The sequence below is a fragment of the Anabrus simplex genome, chromosome 1 (genome assembly GCF_040414725.1).
Source record: "Anabrus simplex isolate iqAnaSimp1 chromosome 1, ASM4041472v1, whole genome shotgun sequence".
Classification (NCBI taxonomy): domain Eukaryota; kingdom Metazoa; phylum Arthropoda; class Insecta; order Orthoptera; family Tettigoniidae; genus Anabrus; species Anabrus simplex.
Genome location: NC_090265.1, coordinates 631,099,041 through 631,114,014, shown reverse-complemented (window position 1 = coordinate 631,114,014; position 14,974 = coordinate 631,099,041). Strand labels below are relative to the sequence as shown.

The 14,974-nt window shown below is 40.2% G+C and overlaps 1 protein-coding gene across 1 annotated transcript in view; it reads left to right on the top strand.

Annotated features, from left to right (window-relative positions):
* Nucleotides 1-7,771, top strand: part of LOC136883154 (sperm-associated antigen 6) — a 127,733-nt gene extending 119,962 nt beyond the window's left edge. Inside the window, exon 10 of the mRNA XM_068225097.1 lies at nt 7,400-7,771. Coding sequence (XP_068081198.1) covers nt 7,400-7,454 — 55 coding nt within the window. The 3' untranslated portion in view covers nt 7,455-7,771. The remainder of the gene's footprint in view (nt 1-7,399) is intronic.
* The last annotated feature ends 7,203 nt before the right edge of the window (nt 7,772-14,974 follow it).

Here is a 14,974-nt window from a genome sequence, read left to right as displayed (position 1 = left end):
AGGAAAAAATGTCGTCTTGGATTCGAAGAAATACGGTATTACTCCAGAGGCTTCTGTGGCAAACATTTCAGTTTTCTTTTTCAAACGGCGTCACCTAACCTAACCGTATATGTATCATGGAAATCCATTTGAAACGCATGTAGAGAAATGATAACATCCTCGCTAAAAATTGACATGGGAATAGCTTTCCGAAATTTAACTAGACGCGAGAAAATATAAACTATCCTCTGAAATCAGTGATAGTACCCTGCCATATCTTGAGGTGTATCACTTTCTTACTTCATTTCAGTATACAGTACACCATTAAAATTAAGAGATCGTCTACTTCAGCTTTTTTTTTTTTTTTTTTTTTCGAGTTAACAACTGATATCGGCCACGTTATTTACGCATTTATTACGAAAACGTCTTATCCTCTTTCATTTCGAATTTTTTTTTTAGAACAGCAGTCGACGGGTAATACTAATCGACTCCAATATCGCCTTCGAATGTTGACAAGAAAGCTCGCAAACCTTCGAATGTTGACAAGAAAGCTCGCAAACCTTCGAATGTTGACAAGAAAGCTCGCAAATATATATAGCGCGAAAACTTACTGTACCGAAGATGATCGATCGCATTTTGTGGCAAATGTTTCAGTTTTGTTATTCAAATAGCGTCACATATCCTAACTTATGTGTACTATATGTATGATAAAAACATTCTTCAAGCGGAAGTAGAGAAATTATAACCTAGCTATAAATTTACATGATAATAGCCTTTCCGTAATTTAACGGACGCGAGAAAATATAAACTAACCTCGTAATCAATGACGCACTCTGCCATATCTTGAGGTGTAGGCCCATCTCATTCTTACTTAATTGCGGTTTTTAGCATTAAAATTAAGCGATCGTTTATTCAGCGTTTATCTTTAACGAGTTAGAAACGGCTATCGGACACGTTATTTACGCATTTATTACAAAAACAGGTTCTCTCATTTTCCTCGCGGAAGAGCAGTCGATGGGTATTACTAATCGAATCCGACATTGCCTTCGAATGTCGATGAGAGAGCTCACTCGTGGGTATAGCAAGAAAACCATACGGTACCGAAGATGATCGATCGCATGCAGTATAATGACTGGGTGCATAAATATCGGCAACGGAAAAAATTTGAGCGTGCATAATCGCTCGTAATAACGGATGCGTCAGTGATAGGATTCTCGCTATAACCGAAGGATAATACACAGTTTAATATAGAAATTTTGAAGGGACGGACAAAAGTTATCGTTATATGCCGTACTCGCTATAGCGGACTTCTACTGTATCTTTGAAATCAATAGTTATTGGGCTAGAAACCTGAACTCCCATTTACCTTCCCTTTGCAGTATTACAAAGCAATAAACACACACTGTTAGACACCAAGTGTGAAACAAATATCTGCAGACAGCCACATTCATTGCTGTGTCTCTCAAGTGAGTGCAGTTACACTGCTAGCAAGCTTTGCTCTTGGTTAGAACTGAATAATTAGTTTATTGGTCAATATTATGAGTGTTCAAGAAAGTGATATACCCAAGTGGCTATACGATTCATACGATAAAGATGTCACCTTGCCAGACATTGATGATAATTTATCTCATGTAAATATGAGTCACAAGATGGATTACTCCGATAATGAAGCTCCACAGAAAAGCATCCATTATAGTGTGAGTGAAATTTCGGTGGATGAAGGCAATTTCAATTTTAATACAAATCCTGAACCACAGAATATCGTCGTCCACTACTCATATCCGAGTGTATGTTTTTCACTTGCAATTCATGTACAATCTGTTTTGTGCAAATGACGTTGATGACTCATCAGGCCAATTCTTGCATATAACATGCGATCACATTTGGCACACCTGAGAAGGGAGTGGACGTGGTTGAGTTTGTCTGAGTTTTCTTCTAAGACGAACCCCTGTTTGCAGTCTTCGATGCTCAGTTTCAAACTGCAATAAGCAGTGGATGTGATTGCGCACCAGCGAGGACGATCTTCAGCAAGTGTGTGCCAATTACTGGGGTGAATGTTTGTGCTCTTCAAGGCTTTTTTGAGCTGATGCTTGTAGCGTTTCAGAGGTGCACCACGTGGCCTCCTGCCAGAACTGAGTTCACTGTATAGTATCTGTTGGGGTAGCCTACTGTCATCCATGCGTTGGACATGACCAATCCATATAAGCTGGTGACCTATGATGGAAGCCTCTATACTGTTCATCTGTGCCCTTTCAAGTACTACAACACTGGAGACATAATCCTCCCATTTGATATTCATAATGATCCTAAGCTTCCGCTGGTAAAAACTTTCCAATTTCTTGATGTCACAATGGTATAGAGTCCATGTTTCACATCCATTCAATAAAGTGGAGACAACGACAGCCTGGTACACGATCAGTTTAGTGGATACATTTAGGTCTTTATTAGATAAGAATTTGCAGAATAGACATCCAAAAGCACAATGAGCAGCTCGTATTCTATTTTCTACATTCATCTCCGAGGTACAACGAGACAAGAGAATACTCCCAAGGTAGGGAAGAAGTCTACTTGTTCCAGAGATGTATCTGAGATGGTAATGTTGAAGTCTGGCAAACGAGTTCCTGGAGTAGGTTGTGCTAAAACCTTAGTTTTCTGAATGTTGATAGACAGGCCAAAATGCTCATAAGCACTCTTAAAGCAATCGACTGACAACTGCAAGTCCTCTGGAGAATGAACTGGAGTAGCATTGTCATCTGCATATTGCAGTTCAGTAACCCAGGTGAGATGGGCAAGTCTTTTAGAGCGGAGTCTTGACTGATTAAAAATCCCTCCATCAAGCCTGTAACTAATTTCTACACCTGCATTGTTGCCAGATGTCTCATAAAGCATAGCTGTCAGGTACAAGGCAAACAGTGTAGGTGCGAGCACACAACCTTGCTTTAGTCCATTAGTAATAGGAAAGTCTTCTGACACGTTGTTTTGATAGAGAACCTGACCAACCATATCATCATGAAGAGCCCAGCCGAGTCCAACAGAATGTTCGGGCAGCCAAACTGCCTTAACACCATCCACACAGCATCTCTAGGCACAGTATCGAAGGCCTTTTCCAGGTCATAAAACACCAAGAACAAGGGTTTCTTTCATTCTCTGCACTTTTCCTGCAACTATCTTGCGCAGAAGATCATGGCAGTGGTTCTCCTGGATGTGCGAAACCCACACTGCGATTCGGGGAGTTAACTTTTCAGATAGAGTTTGAAGCCGACTCAACAGGATCCTGGCGAATATTTTACCTACTATAGACAGCAGGGATATGCCACGGTAGTTACCACAAATGCTTCGATTGCCCTTTTTGAAGATGGTGACTATGATAGATTTCTTCATGTTGGCAGGTACGTATTTGGTTTCCCATATCCTTAGGATCAGAGAGAAGAGCCTCATTTTGAGAGGTAGTCCTCCTGTAAGAATGAGTTCTAGAGGAATATTGTCCGGTCTAGGAGCCTTTCTAGGTTTGAGGCTGAGAAGAGAAGTTTTGTAGTTCTTTGGATTTTTGTTGCCACCAGTTGTTCTTTATTTCCCTAATTTTGGTCTGACATTTCTGCTTCAGCTCTTGAAAACGTGATCTCTTCAACTGAGAAAATGGATCTTGTACGGAGGATAAAAAGGCATCAAACTTGACATTGATAATGTTGATTTTGGCTTCATTATTATCATCAAACCAGTCTTGTCTTTTCTTTTACTCAAAGCCAATAGCACATTCTGCTGATTGCTTGATGATTTTTTGTAGTGTGATCCATTCACAATCTACATCATTATTGTTGACTGAGTTGTGTGACAAGTGGTTTAAAATGGAATTCTAGTACTGAGAGGCAACAGCCTCATTCTGAAATTTAACAGTGTAGAATTTTCTTCTGGAAGGATGCACGAGATGGACACGCGGTTTCTGATTAATAGTAATCTTGAGTCAACTAAGAAGAAGTTTATGGTCTGTCCAACAGTCATCAATGTTTCTAGCAGTCTTTCTAATCAGAATATATCTTCTGTTGCATTGCCTGGTAATGACATAGTCAGTGAGGTGCCAGTGTTTGGATCAAGGGTGCAGCCATGTAGTTTTGAAGCGGTTGGGAAGTCGGAATTGTGTATTTATGATAAACAGTTCATGTTCAGCACACAGGCCAAGTAGTAATAGACCATTTGAATTGCAATTCCCAACATCTTGATTTCCCATGACAACTTCCCATAGCCAACCATATGATAAATAAATAAATCATATTCATGGTGTTTGGTGTTGGTTTTACGGTCAAGACAAAGTTAGTGTATGAACATCAACTCTAGCATTGAAGTCGCCAAGCAATAAGATCTTATCTGTTGCAGGTATCTTGGTGAGAACTGTGTTCAGATGTTGGTAGAACTGATTTTTTGTATCTTCCTCATCTTTTAGAGTAGGAGCATAGATGGAAATAAATGTAATGGCACTATCCTTAGAAAGAGGCACACACAGAGTCGTAAGCCTTTCATTTACTGCAATTGGTGTGAGTTGATGTTCATACACTAACTTTGTCTTGACCGCAAAACCAACACCAACCACCATGAATATGATTTTCTCCTTCCTCCCTTCCTTTCCAAAAGATGGTGTATCTGCTACTTGCTTCACTGATTTGTCCTTCACCTCAAAGCAGCGATGTCAATGTTTAGCCTTGCTAGCTCAGGGGGAATAAGAGCTGTTCTTCTTTCGGGCCTATTTTTGTCCTTTAGGTCAAGTAGCATTCTGACATTCCACGTGCCTACAGTTAAAATTGTGTTCCTCATTTTCAATTGATTTCGACCACATGAATTGGGGTGACCCTCTGAGTGTGGTTTCCCAGGCAGGTTTGAATGTGACTACCGATGTTTGGCCCACATTTTCTAGGGTCTTCATACTTCGGGGTGGGCAGCGGTGATCCTAAATAGGCCTGCCCGGTCATAGATGCAGGACTGGATCCCTGACTAGTCACAAGTTCTCAGGAAGGCGACCATCACACATCTACTACCAATGTGTAGGTCCAGACTAGAAGCTCCCAGTTTCACCCAAAACCTGCTCCCGCCATCCTTATCCCATCACTATTGGACTTCTGAATAGCAAGTGAAATTTCCATTGGTGTGACTTTGTTTAAGATGGACTACAACTTGCCAGGAAGTGGCCCACACACTATGATTCCAGAGCCATTCACCGCGGCACGTATAGCATGAGACATGTGGGGTCAAGCACCGGAACTGCAACAAACTGCCGTGGACTCCACAAAATTTGAGTTGCGCCTTTGTAGCCAGTCTGTTTGGCATAGCCTCTTCCGCTAGCACAGCCATTGGGAACCAGGGTTATTATATTGGTTCCTCTTCCGCCTGCTTAACTGTTGGGCGATTTTGTACTTATATAATCCCCAGTACCTGGGCTGCCTCTTCCGCCATCTCCACTGTACCAAAGCACATCTTCTCCGCCGTAGATGCCGTTGAGGTCTTCACCCATAACCCAGGGCAAGGGCCCTCCATGTTTATGACCCCAGGAGGGAGGGTGTCCCAATATTGTAAAGCCCCCAGGAACTGGGCTACCTGTTGGTCCACGCGTTGTATTGGGTATTTCAACCAGCCCTACATACTGTAGGGGCCCCTATCCGCCACCTGGGGACGCGCTCTATAGGGGTCAGGTTCCCCTGGGTACTTATTGGAAGTTAATCCCACCCACAGTGGCTGAGGTTATTTGCAGAGAATATAGGGCATTGGAATTTTTTTTTCCTAGTTGCTTTACATCGCACCAACACAGATAGGTCTTATGGCGACGATGGGACAAGGAAGGGCTAGGAGTGGGAAGGAACTGGCCGTGGCCTTAATTAAGGTACAGCCCCAGCATTTGCCTGGTGTGAAAATGGGAAACCACGGAAAACCATTTTCAGGGCTGCTGACAGTGGGGTTCAAACCTACTATCTCCTGAATACTGGCCGCACTTAAGCGACTGCAGCTATCGAGCTCGGTGGTGTTGGAAAATTCCTGGTCACTCAAGAAACTGGGATGGAAAAAGTGGAACATAGTTCTTCATCCACCAGGGGTAAGAAGTGGAGGGAATGGTGCCAATACCACTGTGGAGTGCTGGAAGTTGTTCTTCCCTGATGAAATGCTAGATTATACCATAAAATACACAAATGTGCAGCTAGAGAAAATAAGGACTTAGAGTTGCTCAAGGGATGTATTAGAGATGAATGTAGAAATTAAAGGTTTTCTTGGACTATTGTACCTTAGTGGATGTCATGAAAACTTTTCATCACAATCTTCAAAATCCCTGGGCCACAGATGGGACAGCTCCTGAATATTTTCACGTTGTGATGAGATGTATCTGTTTTTATTTGTTGTTACTGTGTGCACTTTGGTCCAATGACAGAGCAACTAGGGCCGAGAGGAAGAGAATAGATAAGCATGTGGCTATCAGGGAATTTTTTCAGGGGTTCGTGAAGCACTGCCAGGACATTTTCCGTGTTTCAAAACATGTAACTGTCGACAAAATGTTGGTGAGCTTCCATGGGCACTGTAGTTTCAGGCAGTTCATGTTGAGAAAGCTAGCGAAATATGGCTTACAAGTACTGTCAATGGCTGATGTGCGCACGTACTACACTGTCAAGCAGCCCAAAGGTCCACTTTGTACAGAGTAGTATCATCAAAATGTTAGCTAGTTTTGCTTTCTTTCACTGGAAATACTTTGCTTTGGCAGTTTCATGATACTATTTTGCATTCTTTTGCTGCAAATACTCAGATAAACATTTTTGTGTGAAGAACATATTATTGATGAAGGTAGATTGTTGTAAGACTGGTAATAACAAATCTTCAAAAATGATCAAATTTGTACATAATACTTAGTTGAGTACATTCAACAAAAACTACTGTACACTACTTTTTCACATAATCTATAAGTTTGCTACTTCAGTGTTTTTCTTCCTGTCCTCTAATAATAACCCTAAACTGTACCCAACAGTATGACAAAATTAAATCTTAGATCTAATATAACAAAACAAGAGAAATAAATACAAGTAACTACAATAAATCCAATGGTGAATGTTACATTCAGCCGTGTGACAAACTTGAGCGTGACCAACCATGGGTTAACAAATGAGTACGTTGTCTCCAGTGTTCTTATACAAGGCAGTACTACTGATGCAATGTTCTTGACTGAACAAGGGAAAAGTATATGGATAATACCAACAAGAAAACAATGTACATTGGTTCATATTCATAAGCAATTTGCACGTGACTATTTGAAATGTAACACAAAATTAAAACGTCATTTTTTTTGCAACCATGTACATGAAACGTAATTGAATATTCTTTGAACACTTATCACCTTTGATTAGTGTCATGAGAATTGTCTTTATATGAAACAAAATTTATTTCTTTTTGATAGATTCAGCAACATCCGAGAACCAGAAGATGAGATTACAGTGGAGTCTGGAAAATAATAACAAAAGTCATCAAAGTGTTCCTCCAGGAATTCGTGTAGGTGAGGGCTGATCATGAGATTTCTCCAAGCTAAACAGTCATCTCACTACCAGCCATGAAGCTTTAGGTGTTTGGAAACAACATGCTTTATTTTTTTCCTCGCATTAATATGTTGTCCAATAACCTAATAAAATGACTATAAAGTTCCAATATTTTCAAAATTTGAATGATGTTCCTTGTGTTCAACTGGTCAAAATAACGTAGTACTATATACTGTATATATGAAACTTCACATATAGCATTGTTCAGTCAACACCTGATCAGCTGAACTGCAGTAATGCCACCTGTGATACAAACAAGAGTAAACTGGGGTTTCACTCTCACTCAGTATGTTAAAATGGTATCTCTGAGTTGGAATTTTAATTTTTCAAAATCGCAGCTGAAATTTTGTCTCACCATGTATGAAAATTAAACTGTCCAAATCAAAACGTTTCTGCAGAATTCAACGTGTTCTTTGAGAATGATTAACACTTTAGTTCTTAGGATGAATAAATAAAATACATCACTTCTGGATTTATAGAAATCAGGAGGAACAAAGATTGCAGAGTAAGTTGTACGTTCAGTTTCATACATTGTAATACACTCATGTTCATAAACAACAGAACACCTTGAAACACTAGAGATAGTAAGTTCATATTCACAGGACATGTTCATTAGTATGTTCTGCAGAAACGATTAGCATTTCAATCACCTAGGTTCAGCATGCGTCCTGTTGCCTAGTAGGCACTGATGACTTGTTCCATTCATGATGGAATCAACGCGTATAGGGCGCATACAGCGTCCTGGGGTATAGCCATCCATGCTGCATTCACCTGGTTCCACAGTTCATCTTTATTGGTTGGCATTGGGTCACAGCGCAGATCCCATCGTTTCACCATATCCCACACATTTTCGATTGGCAACAAGTTTGGTGGACCAGGGCAACAGTCTGACATCCTATGACAACAAGAAGGCATGTGTTCATACAGCAATATCTGGTCGCACATTGTCCCGCTGAAATATGGTGTCTGGGGTGTCTTGCAGAAAGGGTATGGCTACGGGCCGCAGATGTCATTCACGTAGGTCAAACTGGTCACAGTGCCCTGGACACGCACCAACTATGATTTGTGGTTGTACCCGATACCACCCCACACCATAACACCTTGAGTTGGCGCTGTATTTCTTGTGCGAATGCAGTCAATTTGATGCCTCTCCCCCCTGTCTGCGGCGAACCAAAATGCGGCCATCATTTTCAAACAAACAGATACTGGATTCTCCCGAAAGCACTATCTGCTGCCATTCCTGTCCCCAGTGACGTTATTCCATACACCATTGTAGTTTAGCATGTTTATGCACTTTAGTCAAAGGTACGCAGAGAAGTGAAAGGCGCACCCGTACCCCAGACCGCAATCAACAGCGAAGGACTGTCACTCCCGATAGTGTACAATATGTTACACTATTCCACTGTTGTGCCAGAGCCGAGGAGGACACAGATCTGTCCTCCAATGCCATTCGGATGATCGATCTTCTCGGGGGGGTCTGGGTGGTGCGACCAGATCCATCTCGTCGTGTTCTATGGCCTTCTGTGAACCATTCTGTACACACCCGTTGCAATGCCGACACACTTCACCCCACACGGGCAGCAATTTCCTGGATGGATGCATCATGTTCTCTCATGTCAATACTGCGCCCTCTTTCAAACTCACTCATTTGACAGTACGATTTTCGCACACATCTGCGAGGCATCCTGCACGTCTGCTCAAGTCACAACGATCCATTACCTTGGGTTTATAGCGACAACAAGAGCCGCAGGCACAGTTTACCAGTCGGTGGTGGTGCTCCGAGATATTGATGTGGACCTTGAATCTGGGGGCTGACATGGTTCTTATGCTAATCATTGCTCAGATCATACTAATGCACATGTCCTGTGGTGAATATGAACTTCGTCTCTCTAGTTTTTCAAGGTGTTCTGGTTTTTATGAACATAAGTGTAGTTATAGATGGTAGAAAGAGTTCTTGTTTTCAAGTAGTTACAGGAGTTAAATAACACTGTAATCTTTCATCTTCTTTTTGTTCATAGAACACATGGATCATTTACTGAAACATATAAAAGGCACAGAGGAGGGTGGGGGTGGATTCACTTGTGTGGAAATATAGTAAGCAGTTTGGCCTATTCCAATGACTTAGTCTTAATGGTAGACTGAACTGATGATGATGCTGAAAGCCTGCAATGTAATATATTGGAACTAGAAAAGAAGTGTAGCGAGTATGATATGATAATCAGCATTTCTGAGACGAAAGTCATGACAGTAGGAAAGAAACCTGAAAGGACTGAATGTCAGGTTGGGAGTACGAAACTGGAACGCGTGGATCATTTTAAGTACTGTATTTAGGATGTATGCTCTCCTGGGATGGTAGTATATTAAGCGAAACTGAGTCAAGGTGCAAGTTAATGTGGTGAGCTTACAGTAGCAATAAACTATATTCTCACAATCACAATTTTAAAGTTGGATTTCCCACCTTATCAATACTTTTGAAAATTTATTTTGATGTATTTAATACATTTTGCAGTACCGGTTTTGGCCTGTATTATAGGTCATCTTCAGGTGCTGAAGAACTTTAATTTTGGTAAAATAACATACAATGTTAAAACACTACTTATCTCTAAGTTTAAACACGACTTATTTCCAAGTTTAAATGATACAATTTGTGATAAAACTTGCGTCAAAGTGAAGTTATAAGAGTCTAATTTGTTTGTGAAGTGTCAATGGTGTGGTCTTGATGTTCTATAAATGCACTCTTAATGAACTGTACATTTCTACATTAAAACAAGTACATATTGTACTCTTGTTGTAGTTGTTGTTGGGTAAAGGAAAAACGAATATGCGACAGCTTCTGAGAGACAACACTGTTATCTTTACGTGACATTAAACCATACAGGACTGAGCAAACTGCTGCACGGTTGGAACCGTGCAATGTGTGTTATGTGGCATCTCTTAAAAATAATCCCATGTCTACGACTTTGCATAAAATTACACATAATTACACACTGCACAGTCATAAGCCGAAGTATCTAATTATGAAGAGAATACTCTATAACATTGTAAGGAATTATTTCCTTCATCACCATAATGTCAGTAAACACAAGCACTGGTCAAATGGATATTGAATGTGGGGTCTGATAAATTAAGAGTGATAACGAAGTATACTGCAGTAGGCCTAGCCGTCAGTTATTGTACTTAGCCTACTCATTTGTGTACTTACCGCTGCATACACTGCCAGAAGGTGTATCCATTATAATTACATTATACCTACTGAATCAATAATAGACTTCAGTAGAAATGAATGGCCTAGTCGCTTGCTGACACACATTTACGGTAAGGGAGAAGACTCGTGGTTGGCTACTCGCTTACTCGGTCCAAGCAACATTCAACTCCGCCTACCTGTAGGTCTACGACACGCTGCTCGCCTCACAGTGCGGGGACAACGCTCTCGAGATCTCTTGACATTTCTTGAGAGAAACAGGGACTCGCGCTAGTCTCGAGAAATCTCAAGATCCTGTCTCAGACTGCCCATCACTATTCTAAAGTTCTCTTGAATCAGCACAATACAGATAATTCTGGATTTGTCACAATATCCTATTACCACAAGATATCCAGAGTGTTCTAGAATTAACACACAAGCGTCTTGTGTAAGTTATTGTTCCAGAGTTCTCTTGAAGTAGCACAAGCACAAGTTTTCTGAGCATACTTGAAACACACATGAAAAACTGTTTACCAGTTAAACAAGTCGTTTTCCTTAATACATAACCTAACCTACACCATCATCATTGCTGAGTTGAGGTTATACTAGCTGCTCCGACAGTGGAATGTAGCAGCTTAGTCGGTAGAGGTACTGTATATGGGCGACAGGGTATAAATTGCGGTGGTTTAAATCCCCCACCAGTGCTCACTACCCCTTTTTTATTGTTAACTAGAACAACTTGCAAGCACAATTGCACTAAAAATATTGGCAACAGTTATCTTAATTCCCTCATTTCATTTAATTTCTTTGCATAGCAATATGTATAACAGTATTTGAAACATTAAAAGCTAGGTAAGAAGTAGCACAGACAGAAAGTGTATTATTTCTTTTTATTATTGTTATTACCTACTTGTTCTTAATTAGATGCATTATTTTTTGGTTTAATGCACAAAACATGTTGGTTCCTTATTACACTAAGCACAAGATAAATGGCCTCATCTTTGATTCATATAATTGAAGACAAGAGACAGATAACAAAGACAGCTGTAATATAGTAGAAGTATGTTGTTTTATCAAAGGGCTGGGCAAAGGAATAATAGCTTAGCCTGTAAAATGGATGGATGGTATCAGGTACTGTAGTTGTAAGTTAAGGTTCGAATCCTATTCTCTACCTTTTTCGTGTTCAACATTATTATTACATATGACATTACCAACCATTGGATTATGCCATGGGGGAAGTAGTCAACTGACCACTAGTGGAATAAGAATATCTCACCTTTGTGAATTAACAACTGCCGACGATATTTTTACAGCAGCCAGAACATATATTTTTACGTGGAAACTGAACCACAATGCAAGCTCATCTAGTAACTCATATGAAGGCTTTCAGCTTCGATTACCGCTTGAAGTCTGTGAAGAAGGAAAGCCATAAGATGATCAACATACTGCTCGCTCTCAGCAACCTCCTCCCAAGCATAAAAGGTTAATTACAAAGGTCACATTGGGATCTTGGGACAGAGTCACACCAGCTCTCCCCCATGACCAGGCCCGGATTTCGAAGACATGTCATCTTTTAACTGGTGCATTATACACATTGCTAACTTCTATATAAATCCTGACTGTGGCCGCCTGATTACAGAAATTGGGTCATTTTTCAAATTTTGTTTCATGTTGTTTTCATTTTCAGTAATTTTTCTTTGTAGTATTATTTAGCTTTTATTATGCATTTACGTTAGGTAATCATATTGAATATCATCCGAGCTTTCAATAAACTAGAATACTCAAACTTCAAAAGGTTCAGTACTCAGGTCAAAAACTGTGAAATAAAGTAACCTTCTACAACCCTTATGTGAATTTTTGGAAATCCACATCCCTACAGAGCAACGAGACATTGCTTCTAATCTGGATGGACATGCAATGAGAGTGGGAGGTATTATAATTGCAGTAGGTACCAGGTTGTTGAAGTACCTGAGCACTAACATACTGTACATATACAGGTTGGTTAGCTTCGTTTTAACCATGCAAGTTTTATTTATGTTAGAATGCCAAAAAGATAAAGTTTTAGCTGTCGCAGATACCCTTCTGAGAAAAATGTGAAGTGAAAGAGGCAGCAGACAAAAGATTTACCATTCAGCTACATATGGGGTTGTGACAAACATGAGGTATCCAGAATATCACTGGATGACTTGTAGATTTTCAGTTGTTTATCTTATAAGAACTGTAAGGACAAATATTATTCTCCTACGTGTTCCTGTGTTTTTATTATTATTTGATGACACTTATTAATTGTACTGTACTCACTTAAATACTAAACAAAGTTAATGTGGATAATGCTAACTCATATTTACTTATTTGGGTAAATTATATATTTTTCCTCCATATTCTTGGGTCATTTTCTTGCTCTTCCTAGGTAATTCTTTGAGGGATTTTTAGGCCATTTTTTTCAGAATTTATTAGGTCATAAAAATTCGGGCCCTGCTCATGATGCTCTTTGTCTCAGCCCAAACAGTTTCGATTAGCCTGAAATCTAGGGTGCAAGGAGGTCAGTCAGTAAGATCGATTTTGTCATTACAAATATCAAGTTGCGGCAAAGACAGAGAGTACCAGTACAATAAATTCATATATTGAAGATCTGAGGCCAAAAGAGAGTTTCTTTTACGGGCTGTTAGGCGTCATTCCTGAAGATGTTACACGAATGACTTTTTACTAACAGATCAATGTCTGATATCAGCCTGGTATTTTCATTAAAGCAGTTAAACCTACTACAACACTAATTGGCTCAATTTATTTATTGATTTATTTATTTATTTACAAGGTGCATGTAAAAAGTTTAGTGAATGACACCACAAAAAAAGTTACAAACAAAATACCTTTAGTCACCTTCAGAGTTCTCTCCACAGGCCACTATACACTTTTGGAAACATGTATACAGCTGCTGGAAAATGGCAGCTGAGGTGTCATTTGGAATCGATCGGAACATTGGTCGCACGCCTTTCCGGTTTCCCTTGAGGCAAGGAATCCAAAAGAAGTCTGCAGGTGCCAGATCCAGATAGTACAGTCGATGTTCGAGAATGGGTAGTACTATGACTGATCCACAGAATTCTGGTTTTCAAGACTGTAGGGCTTGGGGTTCGATTCCTAGCAGAGTTGTGGGATGAACCATATATGGTTAATTCTTGTGGCTCACGGAATGTGCATTTGCTCTGCTCTGCAACTCACAGCACAATTCCCTCCATCATACAGATGTAATTTACATACAGCAGCAGACGTTGCTCGTGCTCACTGATGGGGATGTACGTGCTGCTTAGCCAAGGAGTTGAGCGTACAGATTGCAGTGTGCGGGTGGGCGCTGACAAGGAGGAGACGCAACTTTCCAGTTTAGTACAACTCTGACCGAACATGCAGGATGCATAGCTGCAACCATTTCAAAACACTGTCGTAGAATGTAGAACAGTAGAATGTGATGTTGACATTCTGACCCCTGGTACGAATTCCTGGTGGATCACGTCACTGCTGTCGATAAATGCAATCAACAGTGTCTTGATCTTGGATTTTTGGAGGCGACTGTTTTTGAACAGGAATTTCAACATGAACCCATTTAGGCTGCTTGCATGTCAATGTTGATATTCCATAATACTTTATCAGACAGAAAATAATTTAGAATTCTATCAGGCGACCTACTGCTGAGTTTTAATTAATTTTGTCGGGTAAACACTAAACGTGTTACCACAGATCTTTTACATACAGACATTCTACGATATGGGAGTATCACACAGAAATTTCTTCTCTCTCTTCAAAAATACAACCACCTCTGCTGGGTTCAAATCCTTGATACTAGGATCCTGGGGCTGACATACGACGACTGATCCACAGAATTCTGGTCTTCAAGACTGCAGGGCTCGGGGTTCGATTCCTAGCTGAGTTGTGAAGTTTGGTTTATTCTTGTGGCTCACGGAATGTGTGTTTGCTCTGCTCTACAACTCACACAGCACAATTCCCTCCACCATACAGATGTAATTTGCATACAGCGGCAGACGTCGCTCGTGCTCATTGGAGGGTCTGTCTGTATTAACCATAATTAAAATTAATACCTCTCTAACTGAAGGTAGTTTAATATCAATTTCCAAAGCCATACTTCTTAATTACCATAATCATATTTTATTTATAGATTATCAGAAGGTATGATCATGTAAAGCAAGCAGCACATTTCAAGTGAACAATGGCAAATTATTTATAGATTACCATGTAAAGCAACCAG